Source organism: Diorhabda sublineata, chromosome 1 (assembly GCF_026230105.1).
Source record: "Diorhabda sublineata isolate icDioSubl1.1 chromosome 1, icDioSubl1.1, whole genome shotgun sequence".
In the NCBI taxonomy this organism is placed as follows: domain Eukaryota; kingdom Metazoa; phylum Arthropoda; class Insecta; order Coleoptera; family Chrysomelidae; genus Diorhabda; species Diorhabda sublineata.
In genome coordinates, this window is record NC_079474.1 from 11275299 (window position 1) to 11298725 (window position 23427).

Genomic DNA, 23427 nt, shown 5'->3' on the forward strand with positions numbered 1-23427 from the left:
AACACAGTTACTATATTCATTTATATTTTATACAGTTACTATATATGAAATAGCGTTACTATATATTCATGTATTCATATATTTTCAAGTTCATTAAAAATTTGGAAGGGTAACGCCAATTAAATAACAACCATACATTATAAAGTTACTATATTTATGTTGAATCGAAGCAAAACCTATTTATTGTCGATATATGACATTAATTTGCAAATTCAAAATCGTAAAATGCAATATTTCATCAAAAAAATTCCAAATCGAGAACGCGCTACCCTTAAATGTCGATAGCACGTGATACACTTTCCATATTTATATTTATGTTCAGTTATAAATTGGAAGGGTAACGCCTACTACAAAACACACACTTGTGTTCAATCAAAATTTAAATACGATATTATCAAACTAATAAAATTAGCTTTAATTAATAGGTAATTAAAAAATGTTATTAATTTGTAATGTAATTTTAAAGGTAACGTCCCTAAATGTCAGCAACACTTTATACACATATGTATATTATGTATGTATGACAATCTTTCAATGAAAATGTTGATTTTGTATTTCTAGGTTATGTGCGCGATGTGATATTTTGTTTACATTTAGTTTTTGAAAAAAATTCGTTTTAAAAAAAGTGTTATATGTTTATTTTTCGTGTTTTGTGATTATCTTGGATAGTGAAAATGATAATGACAACATTTTTTTGTTCTAAAACATGGCGAATTGATTTTTTTCTGCTACAACGTCAACTTTGCTACCTATTTAAATCGATTTATTAATAAAAAACTAACAAAAATGAATAATAGGTTGAAAGACATTAAAAAAGTGTTTAAATTAATTACCCTAGTCAAGTTATCCAAAATAGATGTTTTCTATTTGAATTGAAATATTTATTTTTCATATTTTTACATTCTTTTCATTATGTATGTTTATATTTACTTCTACAATTAGGCCCAGTTATATAGAAGATACACCCCGTATAAAAACGAATTTCATTACGATTCGTCGTAGTATAATTTTAGAATTATACACACGAACTTTTATTATATCAAAATCTCCATCTTGGTAACACTAATTTAACAATAACCTTCATTCAATTAAAGAAATGGGTCGATTTGTTAAGGGGTTGATTATTCAAGGTTTTCGTTTTGCGCAAATGTGTGTCAGTAGAATCGAAAATTTCCAGTTTTCGCAGTCTTCAGTTACAAAGATTTCCAGCGACGGTTACTGAAAACAATTCGACACGTGCTTTCGAACTAACAACATAAAAATTGTTTTTAATACACGACAGTGTATGGCTGTCGAAGAAAAAGAAGATTTCAAAGGGAGGAGGAAGCGAGGGTGAGTTCATTATTATAAAATTAAATCGTTTTTATCACAATTTAAGTTAAATTAATACTATAAAAAAATATAACTGCGTGCTTAGTGCATCTCAAAGCATCATCAGTCATTTTATACTATACATAGTTGCCATATATTCAAATTTTTCCCGAGTTACTATTACAAACTTTGAAAAGGCTTTTATTTATTCTCATTTTATATCACATTCATTGTAATATTTGTTTTTGTGGTCCTTATAATGTTTTAGTCTTATATTTAATCATATATTTTGATAAATTTTGCTGGGAAACTTTAATTTTTGATCGACTTTTTTATTCTATCATTGTTTTTAATTGCCATTGTATTATTTACAACCATGCAGTCACAAAATAAAAACATCGATAGGAGTTTTGGGTGATACTGCAATTTCGGCGTCTCTCATTGTTACGACGACCTAGTGACCTATTTTACACTTGGAGGTTTAATTTCAAATTCTTGAACAGAAATGCTAATTTCAATATGAAAAACAACAATTTAGAATAAAACACATGCAATGGGTTGTCAAAATATACACGTGGTATTTATGAAAACTTATATAGAGTTCGTGAGTGACTCGTTTTGTAATATTTCGTAAGATTGGACGAACCGTAGATCCACCACAACATATTAAACATCGAACAGTGTTCAAAATAATTGATTTCCTTTCGTAATTGGCTAATCATACGATATTGAGTCAATTTAATGATGATTTGAGAAAAAAATTACCGTATTCGGAAGGGATAAACTATGGATGAAATGTTCGTAATTTACGTAAATCCCCCACTGCACAACTGAAATAGAGACCATCGTATTGACTAGCACAGTAAGTAGGTGGTTACTACTATTGACAGATGACACATGATGTTTGACAAATCAGCACTAAACTTCACTTGAAAACCCATTTAAAAAATGGCTGCCGTAGGATAAACAAATGCTTTTGTGTGGTTTTTGAAATTATTTTTTGGATTTTAGACCTTATTATTTCCAGTTTTATTGCGAAATGGCTTTTCGAATAGCTTTTACTTGTAATATTAACGTACAATATTGTTAAGTGGATTCATTATATTCTCTTAGAATAAGAAAAACATTAAAAAATGTTTTGGTCACGAGAAATTTTGAATTTAATAGTACCTAACACAAAGATACTTTGTTTTTCTACTGGTATGATGTGTTAATCAAAGATGACCTTAAATAAATCTTCAAAGGTACGAAATTAATGTATCAACCTATTTTTTTCAATGTAAATGCTCAAAGAGATTGAGATAAAGATAGACACGGTCATTATATGACCTTAGAAATTAATTTAGACAGCTCAGATTACATTGAAATCGAGTTTATATCATTATCGTTAAGAAACAGAATGTTGAGTTCTAAATACTACTTTTTACGTGAAATATAAAGAAACTAAGGAGAAGTCACGTGAATATAATCATGAAAGAGCTTCGTGTAATACATTGATTTGTAATTGCTTTTAAAATGGTCAAATAAATGAGCCTTATGTTTGAAACTTTTTCTTTCTGTTTATCATTGTTCTGATCCAAGTGCAACTGAAATTCTTATTTCCAGTGATGTGGCAGAAGAAATTAAATCTTCCGAAAGTGCAAAACGTACATTTCCGGTGAATATCACAGTAGACGATTTATATCTATACAGAAAAAAGAAGCACAGTAAGTACGCGTTACTACTATTGACAGATGACACATGACGTTTGACAAATCAACACTAAAACTGACCGCTCACGATGCAACTGTTTTGAAACAAAGGTTGCAAACCAGTTGATCTTGAAACGGTTTGGCAACCTCGGCGATGTATAACAGCTGGGAACCGCACACGAGGTGATTCGAATGAAATTAGTTTGCAATCGGTAATACGTGAAAATGAATCCGCGGTCGCAGTTGCGTTGCAAATGTTGACATTCGACAGTTGTTTTGCTGCTACCAACAGTCTAGAGTTAACATTTTGACTTAGGTATGGATGGATCCAATATTCTTTCTGTGGTAGAGATGATAATCAATGACGTCTTTCTCATCTGAATCTGAATACATTGAAAAATTTCGTTTCACTGCTGATTTATGATTGCGAGTTGTAAAAGTTTTATTTTGATTGCAAAACTTTTGCAAGATCAACTGGCTTGCAAACTGTGTTTCAAAACCTAGCGATCTAACGGCTTGTCAAAATCAGTGAACACTATGGCCGCCGTAGGATAAACAAATTGTGTGGTTTTTAAAGTTATATGTTGGATTTTACACCTTATTATTTCCAATTTAATTGCGAAATGGATTTTTAAAGATTTATTACTTAAAGAAGCATGGAATTTCCTCCTGAAAACGTTTAAAAAGTATTATCCTTAGTGTTGGTGTCTAACATAAATCAAAAGTTGACACTTGTACATACGAGAATATCGAATGTTTACCACACAGCCGCCATTTTGAGTTAAATCAATAGTTTTCTTAGATAGCTTGATTGAATTATTAATATTTTCAGCTTTTGCTTGGCTGAAGGATAATTTAAAAGTGGAAGAAGGTTCTTTTAAACATCTGAAATCGGAATATACGAGGAGATTTAAGAATTTCTTCGATATTTTAAGATCGTCGATAAAAAGGAATGAGGTATGGAAGTATACCTTCAATATATGATTGAAAAATCGATTTTTTTTATTTTAGAAGAGTCTACTTGACGTAGAAGTGCTCAAACCGGAAGATTCTACGAAATTAATAGACGAAAAAACCATTGACAGTGACAGGCGCTTGCCAAAAAAAATTGATGCAATAGAAAATGACGATTCTAACAATGAAATAATTAACAGGTATTTTAGATAACTAGATTTTTGATTAAAACATCAAATTTCAACTACAAATAACACGTCAATCAATAAATAGTGTAACTAACTAAGAAAAACACATTTTTTTTGCCAAAAATCGATTTTATTCATCAATAAGCTCTCGATGTATTCTTGTAAAAGATTTGTCTTCGCTGGCGGCCAGATCTGGACTATGTGGTGGATGAGGAAGCAATTTGAAGTCTAATTCGTTCAACTTAACAATCTTTGTCATCGAATTGTGAATCGGTGCTTCGTCTTGGTGAAATAGTGATTTTTTCTTTGACATACTAGGCCGTTTTTCTTTGGTTTTTGCTTTCAAATGATCCAACAACTATTTTGTATTCTCTATGGATTGTCTTTCTCTTTTGGAGATATTCGATGTACAATATTCCATGAGCATCCCAAAATACTGGGAGAATACAATTTCCGTGGCGCCGCGATTTAACATTTGGCTTCATTGGGCCAAAATAAATCGAAAATAAAGAGAGAAATTTCTTAATATCTTACTTCGTTTTCGAGATATCGATACTTATAGTTAAAGTCAAACGTTAGTTCAAAATTCGCTTTATTGAATAGATGGCGTTCGATACTTCGTTTCAAATGAATATTTTATCACTTCAAATTCAATATGAGTCTTGTAATTCAATAAACAAAAGATTTTTTATTTAATTTTTTATATTATTTACCCCGATTCTCCAAAATTATATTGAAAAAAACAGATTTTTATAACAAAATGAGCCATTTTTGATAACTTTAATCACTCTGTGATAAATATAACTTAACATACGATAAATACATGATTAATTCAATGTTTTTCATTATTTATAAGATAAAAAAAATATTTAATAGTAATTTGAAGATTTAATTAGTAATTGAATGTAAAAATATCCACTTTCGATCAAAAAGTACGTTCTGAATGCTTTCAAAAGTTATTTATTTAGGTTAAGTTAGGTTAGGTTAGGCTAGGTTAAGTTAGGTTAGGTTAGGCTAGGTTAAGTTAGGTTAGGTTAGATTAGGTTAGAATAAAAAAAAATTGTGTTTGAATAAAAATAAATTTTTCCAACTTCAAGTATCGATATCTCGAAAACAAAGCGTGATATAAAAAAAATTATTCTTCATTTTCGACTTATTTTAGGTCGATTTACAAAATGGCGCCACGGAAATCGTAGTCGTGCCCAAAATACTAAAGCCATAACCTTTTGTTGTGTCTTCGGACGTGGTTCACCGGCTGCAGTCCACTCAGATGATGATCGTTTTGATTCTGAAGTGAAATGATGGATCAATGTTTCATCCATTGTCACAAATCGACGTAAAAAATCTGATTTATGACGTGTAAACATGATGAAACACAGAATCTGAATCATCAACTCGTTTTTGATAGACTGTGTAAACGCGACACGCACTTTCTCATGGTCAAAAGTTTATGCATAATTCTAAGCACGCTACCTTCTGATATCTTTATCTTTAAACTTTTTTTAATCATAATCTGATTTATGGTAGCACATATAGAGCTGTCAAACAAAATATAATTAGCTACAAATCGAGGCACTGTGTAAATTAATAATTCGAATATATTCATATTTTGCAAATATAAAAAACTATTTTTTTCTTCAAAATTTCAGTTCCAGAGCTCAAAGATTAGCGGAATTATGATTTTTTTCAAAAACAATTCTGAATTTTACAGTTTTTACTGATTTTTTTCAAAAAACAATAATCCGTTTACGATGTTCCACATCTTATTTTGTACATATTTCTGTTTGTTTACAAATTATTCCAAAGAAACATTCCAATATCTTCATTATTTTCGAAGTTATTAGCAAAAATAGATGAAAAAAACTAACATTAAAGCCTTTTTGTCATGATTGCACTGTTCTAAATCGCTACAGATTGACCTAAAACTCAACATGTGATCGTTCGTTATCAATTACATCGAAAACCGGTGTTGTTATGGCTGAAATATTATTTTTTTTCCAAAAATCGTATTCTCTACAAATTCATTCAATATTTAGCCAGGTTGTCACTGTTTCGTGAAACGAGTCCCGCTTTCGCACTCATCAGAAAACTTGTTTCACGTCAGTCCGTTTTCGATCGCGTGTCAAAGTGTTTCGCCTTCCGTATTGTGCACAGTCTACACGTGCACTATGTGTACCTAAAATGGATCAGGTTGCACTAGGTGACATTGTCTCTCACGCTATTTTCGCCTGGAACCCGAAACGTTTCGCCCACTCGATCGATCACTCAAATGCTTGTCAGTTTTTACTGATCAATCAAAATTTTACGCTTAGTCTTTAAAAAGTTGGTACCTCAATGAATTCGACAATGGCAGCGCCATCTGTGTGTCAGACACACCAATACTGATTATAATTTTTGTTGAACGCGCCAAACCGCATCCGCCTAATTTTTAAATGTTGCTGTACGTGTTGTCGGATTTTTAAATACAAAATAAATTGCGTTACATTCGTCGTTAATAAAACAAAACAAATACATACATAGGTCGGTATAAGTCAGGCAACGCTTTCGAAAAATCGGCATAAGTCCGGCAATTCTCATAAGTCTGACAACGCTGTCGAAAAATATTAAAACGAAACTTGTTCGTATTTCGTACAGTTCCAAGTTCACACTTCAAGGAACAATTCCCAATCTCGCCGATAGCAAATTACTCAACAGTGTGGAAAACCTACCAGAAATTTTTAAAAACGGGCTCCGTTGCCGACGCGCCGCGCGCGAACTTGAAATTGAACTATTGAAACGCATGAGGTATCCAGTTGAGCGTCCGCGTCTCCTCCATGTACTTCACGAGGATTATTTCGATCGCAGATTGGAGCGGTACCTCAGATACAGTGAAAACGATCCGCAATCACAGCATTCCATATATGGATCTGATTAAGTAACCTTCTAGCTGAACGGTACAGTTAATCGGCATAACTGCATGTATTGGAAAGACCAGAATCCTCAAGTCTTTCCAATTAGAAGAAGAATTAAACCTGCCTGGTGCACGTGTGCGGGCAGACAACGATCCAGCATTCGCGAGCGTCCGTCATTTCATGCAGGATGGAGCTTCGCCGCACTTTTGAGTGGCCCATACGGACATGTGACTTCATAGACTCGGATCCACTCGGGATAATTCGCAGTTCCAGCATTCCATTTTTGATCAGGCTAGTTGACAAATTAGTTTAAAACTGTAGCATAACATCTATTCCACCCCAAAAATATATTATTTTAAGAAAAATAGGTTTTTTTCGTTAGTATTTTGAGTTTTTGGAAATAAATTTGAAATTTACCGCGAAAAAGGCCAATACTGCGATGGCGGCTTGAATGACGTCACACCTCGCGAAACAGCTGTGATTGTTTATGGCAGTCAATTGTATTTTTTAATAAATAATGTATTCCTCGTATTATAAATACTGTATAGTGTTCCAATGTGGAAGTACAACTATAAAAACGCCAGACAAATTATTCATATACGTTCCAAACTATAAAGGAATACGAAAAAAGTGGTTAAAAATGGCAAGGAGGCAAGTTGCTTTTAATTATCAACTAATTCTACAAATTATTTCTGTGAAGATCATTTTGATGTAAGTATCGAAAGAAACTTGACGTATCCATTTATAAATGTATAGTAAAACAATGAATTTTGCAAAATCTACCATAATAAGTTAAGGTTATTGAAACTTTGTATTTTCTAACCTCAAAATCAGTTAAGTATTTTCATTCCACAGTGGATAAATGCGACTCTATGACTGGTAACTGCTAATTAAATAAGACTTTGTTTGTTCTTTACATATAATACTTACATATAAGTTCTAATACAGCGGACTTTCGATGAACAAAAGTATGTGTTCAATGCAAAAAATTTGTTAAACATAACTGCGTCAATTTTGGACAAATTAGTGCAGTTTGCTTTGTTAAATTCTGATTCTCTGGCAATTTATACTTGTCTTTCAAGATTAAACTAAAAACGAACTCCATTAATTCAACAATAATTGCTGAAAACTCGAAATAACCCGGTCACTTTATACGAAAATGACAGCTACAACATTGTGTTTGGCGAGGTGTGACGTCAGGCTTTTCTGATTGGTGTTCAATGTCACGTGATTGAACGCCTCATTTTGTTGATTTTATTTTCCAAAACAATTATTAATCTCTTATTATTTTTGTAGGAAAGTTGTTTTTTTTATTTAATAATTATCATGGTTAATCAATTGAAACTCAAAGCCATCCGATTTATTATTAGTGGGAACAAGCCTATTGCGTGTACTAGAATCCTCGCGATTTCATTGAAGAAGATTCAAACCTGCCTGGTGCATGTCTGTGGGCAGGTATCCATACAGGAGGTTTCGTGGGTCCGGACTTCTTTGACGGTCAAAATTATGTAGAAAAACTCGAAGATTTACGTAGTCAAATGGCCACCGAACAACGAGGATTCGTTGAGTGGCCCGTACGGTTATGTGACCTGACACCCTGGGATTTTTTTCCTGAGGGGCCTTCTTAAGGACCGCGTTTTGTACAAGAGGACCACGCGCCCTTCGATTTTCAATTGAAGAAGAATTTGAATCTCTTCGCAGACAGTTTGACATGTTTCCCCGGACCTGCCTTTCCGATATGCCTTTTGTAATTTCTTTTAATAAATCAATTTTGCCGCTCCATTTTTTTCTCTTGATGTGAGAAAGTAACGATGTTAGTACCTCCAATTAATCTTTTAGTAATTCACTTGAAACGTTTCAAAATCGACGTTAAGAATTCTCAATGTGTAAATATGTTGAATTTTGTATTGAATTACGTTCGAATTGATCTTCTAATGGATTTCATTAATATGGGGAGAGTATATTTAGCTTTTAAGTTGATGAAAGGTATATTCTACAACAAGTTCACACGAAAATCAACCAATCTACTGATTGAATCGAGCTCAGAGTTGGATTAGCTCGAATCGATTTAGAATTTATTACAAAATTCATCGATTCAAAAAATCTTTAGGTAATTATAGAACGCATTAAAAATAATCATACGAGGGAAATGATATATTTTTGACATGACAAAATCCGGCGAATTAGGTGGATGTTACATTATTTTCTCAAAAAAATTCAACTATCTACATGTTTTCTTCACAAGCTTAGATTTTGGTGACAAACTGTATTTACCACTAATAACAATGCGATAACAATGATTCGACTGGAATCAGAACTTACTACTTAAAGTTGGTAGTCTTCAAAAATGCATTGTTGCCGGTTCAAACTCTTCTAAAACAGTGTCGCTTTTCAAATTCCTGCAATTTCGAAATTCTCGTATCAAGAGCTCGATGTTGATTGTTTTTCAAAATTTCTGGTTATTTCCGTAATCGGTCTCAGCGATTATCTTCTGAATTTTGTTTTTATGTAACTTCCTGAAGATGGTAATCTTTAAAAATGCATTGTTGCCGGTTCAAACTCTTCTAAAACAGTGTCGCTTTTCAAATTCCTGCAATTTCGAAATTCTCGTATCAAGAGCTCGATGTTGATTGTTTTTCAAAATTTCTGGTTATTTCCGTAATCGGTCTCAGCGATTATCTTCTGAATTTTGTTTTTATGTAACTTCCTGAAGATGGTAATCTTTAAAAATGCATTGTCGCCGGTTCAAACTCTTCTAAAACAGTGTCGCTTGTCAAATTCCTGCAATTTCGAAATTCTCGTATCAAGAGCTCGATGTTTATTGTTTTTCAAAATTTCTGGTTATTTTCGTAATCGTTCTCAGCGATTATCTTCTGAATTTTGTTTTTCTGTGACTTCCTGAAGATGGTAATCTTTAAAAATGCATTGTCGCCGGTTCAAACTCTTCTAAAACAGTGTCGCTTGTCAAATTCCTGCAATTTCGAAATTCTCGTATCAAGAGCTCGATGTTGATTGTTTTTCAAAATTTCTGGTTATTTCCGTAATCGGTCTCAGCGATTATCTTCTGAATTTTGTTTTTATGTGACTTCCTGAAGATGGTAATCTTTAAAAATGCATTGTCGCCGGTTCAAACTCTTCTAAAACAGTGTCGCTTGTCAAATTCCTGCAATTTCGAAATTCTCGTATCAAGAGCTCCATGTTGATTGTTTTTCAAAATTTCTGGTTATTTCCGTAATCGGTCTCAGCGATTATCTTCTGAATTTTGTTTTTATGTAACTTCCTGAAGATGGTAATCTTTAAAAATGCATTGTTGCCGGTTCAAACTCTTCTAAAACAGTGTCGCTTTTCAAATTCCTGCAATTTCGAAATTCTCGTATCAAGAGCTCGATGTTGATTGTTTTTCAAAATTTCTGGTTATTTCCGTAATCGGTCTCAGCGATTATCTTCTGAATTTTGTTTTTATGTAACTTCCTGAAGATGGTAATCTTTAAAAATGCATTGTTGCCGGTTCAAACTCTTCTAAAACAGTGTCGCTTGTCAAATTCCTGCAATTTCGAAATTCTCGTATCAAGAGCTCGATGTTTATTGTTTTTCAAAATTTCTGGTTATTTCGGTAATCCGTCTCAGCGATTATCTTCTGAATTTTGTTTTTATGTAACTTCCTGAAGATGGTAATCTTTAAAAATGCATTGTTGCCGGTTCAAACTCTTCTAAAACAGTGTCGCTTGTCAAATTCCTGCAATTTCGAAATTCTCGTATCAAGAGCTCGATGTTTATTGTTTTTCAAAATTTCTGGTTATTTTCGTAATCGTTCTCAGCGATTATCTTCTGAATTTTGTTTTTCTGTGACTTCCTGAAGATGGTAATCTTTAAAAATGCATTGTTGCCGGTTCAAACTCTTCTAAAACAGTGTCGCTTTTCAAATTCCTGCAATTTCGAAATTCTCGTATCAAGAGCTCGATGTTGATTGTTTTTCAAAATTTCTGGTTATTTCCGTAATCGGTCTCAGCGATTATCTTCTGAATTTTGTTTTTATGTAACTTCCTGAAGATGGTAATCTTTAAAAATGCATTGTTGCCGGTTCAAACTCTTCTAAAACAGTGTCGCTTGTCAAATTCCTGCAATTTCGAAATTCTCGTATCAAGAGCTCGATGTTGATTGTTTTTCAAAATTTCTGGTTATTTCCGTAATCGGTCTCAGCGATTATCTTCTGAATTTTGTTTTTATGTAACTTCCTGAAGATGGTAATCTTTAAAAATGCATTGTTGCCGGTTCAAACTCTTCTAAAACAGTGTCGCTTGTCAAATTCCTGCAATTTCGAAATTCTCGTATCAAGAGCTCGATGTTGATTGTTTTTCAAAATTTCTGGTTATTTCCGTAATCGGTCTCAGCGATTATCTTCTGAATTTTGTTTTTATGTAACTTCCTGAAGATGGTAATCTTTAAAAATGCATTGTTGCCGGTTCAAACTCTTCTAAAACAGTGTCGCTTGTCAAATTCCTGCAATTTCGAAATTCTCGTATCAAGAGCTCGATGTTTATTGTTTTTCAAAATTTCTGGTTATTTCGGTAATCGGTCTCAGCGATTATCTTCTGAATTTTGTTTTTATGTAACTTCCTGAAGATGGTAATCTTTAAAAATGCATTGTTGCCGGTTCAAACTCTTCTAAAACAGTGTCGCTTGTCAAATTCCTGCAATTTCGAAATTCTCGTATCAAGAGCTCGATGTTGATTGTTTTTCAAAATTTCTGGTTATTTTCGTAATCGTTCTCAGCGATTATCTTCTGAATTTTGTTTTTATGTAACTTCCTGAAGATGGTAATCTTTAAAAATGCATTGTTGCCGGTTCAAACTCTTCTAAAACAGTGTCGCTTTTCAAATTCCTGCAATTTCGAAATTCTCGTATCAAGAGCTCGATGTTGATTGTTTTTCAAAATTTCTGGTTATTTCCGTAATCGGTCTCAGCGATTATCTTCTGAATTTTGTTTTTATGTAACTTCCTGAAGATGGTAATCTTTAAAAATGCATTGTTGCCGGTTCAAACTCTTCTAAAACAGTGTCGCTTGTCAAATTCCTGCAATTTCGAAATTCTCGTATCAAGAGCTCGATGTTGATTGTTTTTCAAAATTTCTGGTTATTTCCGTAATCGGTCTCAGCGATTATCTTCTGAATTTTGTTTTTATGTAACTTCCTGAAGATGGTAATCTTTAAAAATGCATTGTTGCCGGTTCAAACTCTTCTAAAACAGTGTCGCTTGTCAAATTCCTGCAATTTCGAAATTCTCGTATCAAGAGCTCGATGTTGATTGTTTTTCAAAATTTCTGGTTATTTCCGTAATCGGTCTCAGCGATTATCTTCTGAATTTTGTTTTTATGTAACTTCCTGAAGATGGTAATCTTTAAAAATGCATTGTTGCCGGTTCAAACTCTTCTAAAACAGTGTCGCTTGTCAAATTCCTGCAATTTCGAAATTCTCGTATCAAGAGCTCGATGTTTATTGTTTTTCAAAATTTCTGGTTATTTCGGTAATCGGTCTCAGCGATTATCTTCTGAATTTTGTTTTTATGTAACTTCCTGAAGATGGTAATCTTTAAAAATGCATTGTTGCCGGTTCAAACTCTTCTAAAACAGTGTCGCTTGTCAAATTCCTGCAATTTCGAAATTCTCGTATCAAGAGCTCGATGTTGATTGTTTTTCAAAATTTCTGGTTATTTTCGTAATCGTTCTCAGCGATTATCTTCTGAATTTTGTTTTTATGTAACTTCCTGAAGATGGTAATCTTTAAAAATGCATTGTTGCCGGTTCAAACTCTTCTAAAACAGTGTCGCTTGTCAAATTCCTGCAATTTCGAAATTCTCGTATCAAGAGCTCGATGTTAATTGTTTTTCAAAATTTCTGGTTATTTTCGTAATCGTTCTCAGCGATTATCTTCTGAATTTTGTTTTTCTGTGACTTCCTGAAAATGGTAATCTTTAAAAATGCATTGTCGCCGGTTCAAACTCTTCTAAAACAGTGTCGCTTGTCAAATTCCTGCAATTTCGAAATTCTCGTATCAAGAGCTCGATGTTTATTGTTTTTCAAAATTTCTGGTTATTTCCGTAATCGGTCTCAGCGATTATCTTCTGAATTTTGTTTTTATGTAACTTCCTGAAGATGGTAATCTTTAAAAATGCATTGTTGCCGGTTCAAACTCTTCTAAAACAGTGTCGCTTGTCAAATTCCTGCAATTTCGAAATTCTCGTATCAAGAGCTCGATGTTGATTGTTTTTCAAAATTTCTGGTTATTTTCGTAATCGTTCTCAGCGATTATCTTCTGAATTTTGTTTTTATGTAACTTCCTGAAGATGGTAATCTTTAAAAATGCATTGTTGCCGGTTCAAACTCTTCTAAAACAGTGTCGCTTGTCAAATTCCTGCAATTTCGAAATTCTCGTATCAAGAGCTCGATGTTAATTGTTTTTCAAAATTTCTGGTTATTTTCGTAATCGTTCTCAGCGATTATCTTCTGAATTTTGTTTTTCTGTGACTTCCTGAAGATGGTAATCTTTAAAAATGCATTGTTGCCGGTTCAAACCCTTCTAAAGCAGTGTTGCTTGTCAAATTCCTGCAATTTCTGTAATCGGTCTTAGTCTTCCGAGTTTTGTTTGTCTATGGCCGTTAATTACAGTTTCGCTAGGTATCAACATGCAGATCCGTCTCTGTTTTAATTCAAATCCGTTATTATATGAAGGTACACGCCTTAGTTAATGGTTTCCTTGGGATGTAACCTCTCCCATTGGAATAAAATCTCGAAAATGATTTATTCCAGAATCAACTTTTGTCGTGCTAACTATTTTATAGACTCCATCCGTTCGGTAATGCAACGGTTGACAAATCGGGACGTCGTCGTTTATTAAAACGTCCAAATAACCTAAAAATCGAAGGAGATCACCACCACGTAACAGAACATGCCGAAAATTTTATCGAGTTTTTACTTGCTAAAAGGGCAGAGTTATGTAGAACGCCGACTACTTTGAAATTAGGTACGGGGACAATGGAAACTAAGACAGAAACAACCGATAAATTCAGAAAGTTCGATAACGTGGAAAGACCTACTTTAATAAGGAAGTTCACTAATTTACGTTTGGAAGGGGATTTGGACGCCGTAACAGAAAAACAGGAAAAGTTTCAACGATACGAGGTCAACAATAAACCGAATTTGATTAAAAAATCTACTAATTTACATTTGGAAGGAAATCGTTTCTCAATACCTGAATATAGGTGAGTTTTTTTCAATATTTGGCGCGGTCAATAGGATTTGAAAGTAATTTTAGGCTTTTTATTGTATATATTGATATATTTCTACTACTTGCTTCAAGTAATTATCCATTTTAGGGATCAGTACATTCAATATAATGATATAAGAAGACAGGCGCCAATTTTACCAACTAATAATTTAAAAAATGCCGGTTTGTTTGATGATACAACCCCCACATCAACGAATTTCGGTCGAACTAGTCCTTCGATACCCTTTTTAAGGTCTAGTTATAGTTACCACGATTTAGACGAAGGTGCGAAACGTAGACGAAACGTTTCGTCGTTAAGTCGTACATCATCCCAATCGAATTTAGTAAAATCCGCTGATGATAGAATCAAAGTATCATCAAAATCATCGATATTTGAATATGAAAAAGGACGAAATAATTCCGGTTTTGCAGATAGAACGAAATCCGATTCAACAGAAAGAGATTTTTTCGGTCATAATATAAAAGGGAAGAGGGATTTTGTAAGGAGGCAGTCGGGGAATTTATTTGAAGAAGCAGTTGGTGATAATTTGGTAAAACGGTTCGAATGTCAACCGGAGTATAGAAAAGCCATAAGGGATTATTCAATTCGGGAAAAAATTCCACCCGAACAAAAACGTAGGATTTTGGAAATACCTGATATTACTATAAATGCTGATAGCACAGGAAATGAAGTGACTAGGTGAGGTTAAAATTTATACGAATATATCAGATGTCGTATCACTGTTTTTTAATTGAAATTTTAAAAAAATGATAGTATTTTTTAATACGATTAATAAAGAATTATTAAAAATTTCGTAAAAGCACTATGAAGGGTGAATAGAGGACGTTAAAATAATGTTGCGATAATAAAAATTCTAATACAACTCCTCGTTTCTGAGTTATAGGCGTTTAAAGTTGCGAAATCAGAACTTAAGTATATTTTCTAAATCATACATTCGAATTTTGCGAATTTTTGATGGATGTCTATGTAGTCTATTTGATAGAATAAAAACTTTTACATGAAATATTCAATCGATTTTTCAACAAAAACGTACCATTTGTTTAAGTCGATAAAATTTATGGTTTAGAAGTAGATTTTTAGATCGTTGAACATGCCAACGAAACCGTTCGCCATAAAGAAACGTTCTGAAGAAAAAAAAAATGAATTCATTGTATTTAATTCAGGCAAATGTGGTGGCCATGCAAATGGACCTTCCCGACCAATCCACCTATTTCAAAAGATAAATGATTAACAATTTAGGATTGGCGTTTTATGATTTATGATTATTAATGAATGATTGACAATTGACGATTGAGGATTGAAGATTAATGATTGATGATTAACGATTGACGATGATTGTCGATTGATGATTGAAGAAAGTCGATTGATGATTGAAGATTGTCGGTTGATGATTGAAGATTGACGATTGATGATTGATGATTAACGATTGACGATTGAAGATTAATGATTGATGATTAACGATTGACGATGATTGTCGATTGATGATTGAAGATGATTGACGATTGAAGTTTGATGATTGATGATTAACGATTGACGATGATTGTCGATTGATGATTGAAGATTGACGATTGATGATTGATGATTAACGATTGAAGATTAATGATTAACGATTGACAATGATTGTCGATTGAAGATTGACGATTGTTGATTGATGATTGAAGATTAATGATTGATGATTAACGATTGATGATGATTGACGATTAATGATTGATGATTGCCGATTGATGATTGAAGATTGACAATGATTGTCGATTGAAGATTGACGATTGTTGATTGATGATTGAAGATTAATGATTGATGATTAACGATTGATGATGATTGACGATTAACGATTGATGATTGCCGATTGATGATTGAAGATTGACGATGATTGACGATTGAAGATTGAAGTTTGATGATTGATGATTAACGATTGACGATGATCGTCGATTGATGATTGAAGATTGACGATTGATGATTGATGATTAACGATTGAAGATTAATGATTAACGATTGACAATGATTGTCGATTGATGATTGAAGATTGACGATTGAAGATTGACGATTGTTGATTGATGATTGAAGATTAATGATTGATGATGATTGACGATTAACGATTGATGATTGCCGATTGATGATTGAAGATTGACGATGATTGACAATTGACGATTGAAGATTGAAGTTTGATGATTGATGATTAACGATTGACGATGATTTTCGATTGATGATTGAAGATTGACGATTGTTGATTGATGATTAACGATTGAAGATTAATGATTGATGATTAACGATTGATGATGATTGACGATTAACGATTGATGATTGCCGATTGATGATTGAAGATTGACGATGATTGACGATTGAAGATTGAAGTTTGATGATTGATGATTAACGATTGACGATGATTGTCGATTGATGATTGAAGATTGACGATTGATGATTGATGATTAACGATTGAAGATTAATGATTAACGATTGACAATGATTGTCGATTGATGATTGAAGATTGACGATTGTTGATTGATGACTGAAGATTAATGATTGATGATTAACGATTGATGATGATTGACGATTAACGATTGATGATTGAAGATTGACGATGATTGACGATTGAAGATTGAAGTTTGATGATTGATGATTAACGATTGACGATGATTGTCGATTGATGATTGAAGATTGACGATTGATGATTGATGATTAACGATTGAAGATTAATGATTAACGATTGACAATGATTGTCGATTGATGATTGAAGATTGACGATTGTTGATTGATGATTGAAGATTAATGATTGATGATTAACGATTGATGATGATTGACGATTAACGATTGATGATTGCCGATTGATGATTGAAGATTGACGATGATTGACGATTGAAGTTTGATGATTGATGATTAACGATTGACGATGATTGTCGATTGATGATTGAAGATTGACGATTGATGATTGATGATTAACGATTGAAGATTAATGATTAACGATTGACAATGATTGTCGATTGATGATTGAAGATTGACGATTGTTGATTGATGATTGAAGATTAATGATTGATGATTAACGATTGATGATGATTGACGATTAACGATTGATGATTGCCGATTGATGATTGAAGATTGACGATGATTGACGATTGACGATTGACGATTGAAGATTGAAGATTGATGATTGATGATTAACGATTGACGATGATTGTCGATTGATGATTGAAGATTGACGATTGATGATTAACGATTGAAGATTAATGATTAACGATTGACAATGATTGTCGATTGATGATTGAAGATTGACGATTGTTGATTGATGATTGAAGATTAATGATTGATGATTAACGATTGATGATGATTGACGATTGAAGATTAATGATTGATGGTTAACGATTGACGATGTTTGTCGATTGATGATTGAAGATTAATGATTGGTGATTAACGATTGATGATGATTGACGATTAACGATTGATGATTGCCGATTGATGATTGAAGAATGTCGATTGATGATTGAAGATTGTCGATTGATGATTGAAGATTGACGATTGAAGATTGAAGTTTGATGATTGATGATTAACGATTGACGATGATTGATGATGATTGACGATTGAAGATTGAAGTTTGATGATTAACGATTGACGATGATTGACGATTGAAGATTAATGATTGATGATTAACGATTGACGATGATTGATGATGATTGACGATTGAAGATTGAAGTTTGATGATTGATGATTGATGATTAACGATTGACGATGATTGATGATGATTGACGATTGAAGATTGAAGTTTGATGATTAACGATTGACGATTGAAGATTAATGATTGATGATTAACGATTGACGATGATTGTCGATTGATGATTGAAGATTGACGATGATTGACTATTAACGATTGACGATGATTGACGATAATTGACGATTGAAGTTTGATGATTGATGATTAACGATTGACGATGATTGACGATTGAAGATTAATGATTGATGATTAACGATTGACGATGATTGTCGATTGATGATTGAAGATTGACGATGATTGACTATTGACGATTGACGATGATTGACGATAATTGACGATTGAAGTTTGATGATTGATGATTAACGATTGACGATGATTGACGATTGAAGATTAATGATTGATGATTAACGATTGACGATGATTGACGATTGAAGATTAATGATTGATGATTAACGATTGACGATGATTGTCGATTGATGATCAAAAATTAATGATTGATGATTAACGATTGATGATGATTGACGATTAACGATTGATGATTGATGATTGATGATCCTTTACATTATTTAGGAAGTGGTGAGAGGCTCCATCATGCATGAACTACATGTGACTGTGATTGTTTTGAGGAATATCACATAAGATGGTACTCCTCCAAGCTCAAACAAACAGATATCCTCTGTAGACTCCGAAAGTTTGTAGAAATGCAAGGTGGCCAATTCGAACGTTAATTATAGTTTTTATTTTGTTTTTATTAGATAAGTTGTAGAATAACTAACTAAATTTTTCTATATTTCAATATTTTCCTTATGTAAGTAAGACGATTCAATTAGAAATATTTGATTGTGTTTTAATGCCTCCTGTAATTGTTTTCTACGAATAATCACAATTTATGATAATTTTCTTCAGAATGTCTCTTTATGGCGAACATGTACAACGATCTAAAAAATTTACATATCTCCTAAACCATAAATTTTATCGAGGTAAACAAAGATAATGTTCGAATGTATAATTTAGAAAATATATTTAAATATATAAGTTCTGATTTCGCAACTTTAAAGGTCTATAACTCAGAAACAAAGGGTTGTATGAGTTAATTATTTTCATGTCATCAATTAACTACCGTCCAATTTCGTATTTCTTATCATGGGAAAAGCATTGTTTTACTTTTTTATAAAAATTATTATATTTTATTCGTATTTTCCCAAAAATAAAATTAATTTTAATGTTTTTGGATGCAATACTTTCTAAATTTGTATTAAACACGTTCACTGCCAATAAATCAACACTATTCTACAATACAGTACAACATCGTACATTCGGAATCGCTGGGAAAGAATTGGTTCCGGATTCTAGATTTTCGTATGCATAAAATATGATAAAATCGAGTTGAATACTGCACAAAAACACATTTATAAAATAATAATATAAAGATTAAATACTTGTACTATATACATATTAATCATTCTATCTTTATGTATGATGTCGCCATCTAGTGTCAAATACAGAACTACAAATTACGAATCAATTTTAGATTTTAGATATTCCGCGAATTTACGATGTTTAACTGTATATTTAAAATACAAGGTGTTTCTAAATTCATGCGACAAAATTCAGGAGGTGATAGCTCGTATGAAATTAAGATGGGTGCTTTCCATAACAAAATTTCTACAGCTCACCCCTTTCCGATATATCACTCTTTATAAGTGGTGACTGAAATTTTCATTTTTTTTTTTCTAAGATTTTGGTAAAGTTATAAAATTGAAATTATGTAATTTTTCTACACTCGCAAAGGACTAACCAAGGGTATTTTTTTTATATTCTTGTTACATTATACAGGGATGAAATTAGCAACCTTTATCAAAATTACTTCGATTATACAAAAATAACATAAATTTTTACATTAAATTCCAGAAATTCAACTTTCACGTTAATTTTTTCATCTAATTCCAGTCAAAAATCAACGAAACCCCCTACCTCATCCACCTCGACTACTTCCAATATCCCCTCGACACCAAAATCACTCAAACCCCCTACTAAAAAAAATACAACCCATACGTCGAGACGCAATTCAAAAATTAACACCGAAACTATAAGACTTTCACCGGATAAAATGAAACGAGTTTATAGAAGATCCTCTACTCCGTCACCGATTGCTAAAGAAAAAATATCCGGTGGAAAACAAACGGTGAATCATTGGAAAAACTCCGAAAATAATTGGAATTCAACTGAGACCGACCCTGCGTTTTTTATAGTTAACGATGGCGTACCGAGTAGAAGAAGCGTCGGACGGAATTTATATAAGGAACAAAGATGGATGCCTGCTTGGTATAGCGGAGAACTTTAAATTGAATTATTTTATAGTGTTCGGTTTATTTTTCGAAAATATAGAGTGTAATTTGTTGAAATAAAAGTGTTTTAGACTATTATACATTGTGGTTGTTTTTTATTGTATTAAAATTTGTGTTATTTCAAACATAAATACGTGATAACATAACCTAACTTATTTTGATGTACGTATGAAGTGTTTTATATGAATATTTTATTGAAACTCTGTTAGAAGTAGTGCAAATTTCAAGGGGCATAAAAAATAGAGCTAATTTTTTAATGGTAAGTACAGTACCTTATACTAGTAAGTTTATTTGTTGGGGAAAAAAATACAACGCTTTTTGGTTTAAATTTTAATAAGTCTCACAGCAATTTGACATTTTTATAATATTTAAATTTTTACAAATTTACAACAATATCCATAGAATATGAATTAACTTATAAACGATATAAATATTTGTTTATCACTCATTAAAAAGCGTCTTTTTATGTTTATTCAATTTGAAAAAAGTATAAAAAGTTACATTACAAAATTTTATGTTTATAGATCAAATTTTTCCGAAAAAAAAATTGGTATATATCACAACATTATAAAATGGCGATTATTTTTACCCATTGAAATATACGTAATTGAGAAAAGTTTAGACAATGAATTTTTATGATACAAATGAAAGCAAAAATTATAATTTAATTTGGATTTTTACGTGTTTGCCGGTTTTATGGGTTCGTAAAATTTCAGTTCTAAAAATTGTATATTTGATATACCCTATAACGATAGTTTTATATTCTACAAATAAAAAAACATTTTTCAACCAAATTTCTCCTCAAAATTCACCAGAATGTAAATCAAAATATTTAAAAAAATCAATATTATTCTAACAGTAATATATTGTAAGAATATCGATAAATCCGGCAACGTTACAATATTCTTTTACAAAGTTTCACAGTATCTACTTTAGTAAAATAGAATTGAGCGTCGTGTTAATGGCGATATTGATATAAAATAATTATTTTATGTTTCTATGTCGTTTCTTTATATATATTCGCTTATTAAATACTATTTTTTTTCGAAAAATACTAATGTGCAGTATGTGAAAAGTTAAACGTTTTAATCCAATTTGATTGTGTTCATCAGTAAGTACTTTCACCTACTAGGTTAAGTTGTATTGTTTTGATTTTGATACAGTGGCGTCTTAAGGCGATGTACTTTATTTTCGACGAAGAAAATTTTTTTTTATTGTTAGTAAACGTTATCTGTAAAAATGTTTTTGATAATAATTGATTAAAAAATATATTTTCCCATTTAGATATCTCTATAACTAATTAAAATACCCTGTATTCACATGGAATGAGCTAGGTGATAATATTAGATTAACTATCAACTATTCGATAGATATTTCAAAAAATAAAATAATTTCCCACTTTTTCTCTATTGTTCAGTTTATATTAAAAAGTGCAGTACTTAATTATTATATTTAATATTATAAATTAGTTTGCTTTGTTCTGGGCTACCTCGTATGTAATTATCTTATATTGAAAATCCCTGTTAGTGTATGAAATCATCAATTCAAACTTAAATTGTCATGTATAGATGAAGCACGCTTTTAAGTATGCTCGACGATGATATTACGACACTAAACTTTTCTCAAAACAAACAAAAACTTGTACAACAAATTTCTATAAGTATAACTAGACATGAAAAACATACATAGAGTAGTTGAGCAGATATTTTCTAATCAACATTATTCTAAACCACTATATTATCAATTAACAAAAACAGCAAAACCTTCACGTCTTTAAAGAGCGCCATCTTTGAACTAGAAAACATAATTTCAATACACTTAAATAGTTAGTATTTCGAAAAATGTTCACTAGAGGCGCTGTTGGTGCTACATGGAACAACAACTTGGGTGTTTATAGTCTTGAGTAGAAAATGCGGTGTTGCTGTATACAGTTTTTTACCCCTAAATCTGAATAAAAATATTTATTAATTATAAATTTAAAAAAATAATAGAAAACAATATATATATGGATAATGTTTTATCATTTACTATAATATACGTTGATATATTTTGTATACATATAACATTGGACGTGTTCATTATTGAAATAAATAATTTGAAACTTTGTATTTTGGTCCAACTTGTTTTTTTTTGTACATAAACAATTCATGCACATGATTTTTTACTATTAGTAACTACTTTTTAAAAAATTCAAAGGTATTACAATTTTAACAATATATTAATAATTAGTTACTTTTATTGTGCTACAACTGACAACATTGTACTAGCCAAGCAGAGTTAGATAATTGGATAAATGTAAAAGTGACAACGTCCGTTGAACATTTATAATTATAATATTATAAATATTCATTAAAAACGGTGAGCCCTTGTCATGTTGACGTATCCATGGAGAAAATTAATATGGAAATTGAAAATAGATGCATCAACGTTAGGTTAAAATATTTTCAAGTACTGTTAAGTCGGATGTAAATTATAACAAGATGGCCGTGATAGACACGGAAAGTTTATACGGGGAATTGAGTCGTTATGTGTCGCATTGTATACGGGGGGTAGACAATATTTGACTAGACAAATCAATAACAAAAAAAACCCCGAAAATTTCCTAATACAAAATAAAAACATAATTTCACATATAAAATTTAATTACAATATAAATAATTATATATTTAGGACACGTTACATTCTTCTGCACCGCTTTGAGCGTCCCTTAATTGTTGTTTTGTTTTTCTGGAAGCTCTTCTTATCAAAGATCTTGATCGAGGTTTCGGCAACGTGTCTTTGTTATCAGACGGTCCTGGTTTTTCTTTATCCAGAGCCGGACTGGCGTTTCTTCTACCGCCTTTGTTGACGTAAGCACTGGAACGTCTTTTCAGCCCTCCTTGTTCGTCGGTTTCGCGGGGTAATATACGAGAGAGAGTCAAAAATGTACGGAAAATCTCTTTGATGTTTATATCATCTTTTGCGGAACATTCTAGAACCTTAACTCTGGAAATAGAAATTAAATATCACATTAAGTGATTTTTGGAGCGGCCTTAATACTACACTGGAAACAATTAA

General features: G+C 31.9%; 3 protein-coding genes across 3 annotated transcripts in view; 2 read left to right on the forward strand and 1 right to left on the reverse strand.

The window, feature by feature from the left end:
• The first annotated feature begins 575 nt into the window (after window positions 1-575).
• LOC130443110 (uncharacterized) lies at window positions 576-21758 on the forward strand. Its single transcript, XM_056777583.1, has 7 exons — window positions 576-1332; window positions 2917-3017; window positions 3835-3959; window positions 4014-4156; window positions 13873-14292; window positions 14407-14997; window positions 19973-21758. The coding sequence occupies exons 1-7, from the start codon at window positions 1286-1288 to the stop codon at window positions 20364-20366; spliced, it is 1821 nt and encodes a 606-aa protein (XP_056633561.1). The 5' UTR covers window positions 576-1285; the 3' UTR covers window positions 20367-21758.
• LOC130443118 (glycerol kinase-like) overlaps window positions 20302-23427 on the forward strand; it is an 87556-nt gene continuing 84430 nt past the window's right edge. Inside the window, exon 1 of the mRNA XM_056777612.1 lies at window positions 20302-20629. Coding sequence (XP_056633590.1) covers window positions 20627-20629 — 3 coding nt within the window. The 5' untranslated portion in view covers window positions 20302-20626. The remainder of the gene's footprint in view (window positions 20630-23427) is intronic.
• The window catches only part of LOC130443155 (GTP-binding protein Di-Ras2), a 31527-nt gene continuing 28785 nt past the window's right edge, over window positions 20686-23427 (reverse strand). The window contains exon 4 of the mRNA XM_056777658.1: window positions 20686-23355. Coding sequence (XP_056633636.1) covers window positions 23037-23355 — 319 coding nt within the window. The 3' untranslated portion in view covers window positions 20686-23036. The remainder of the gene's footprint in view (window positions 23356-23427) is intronic.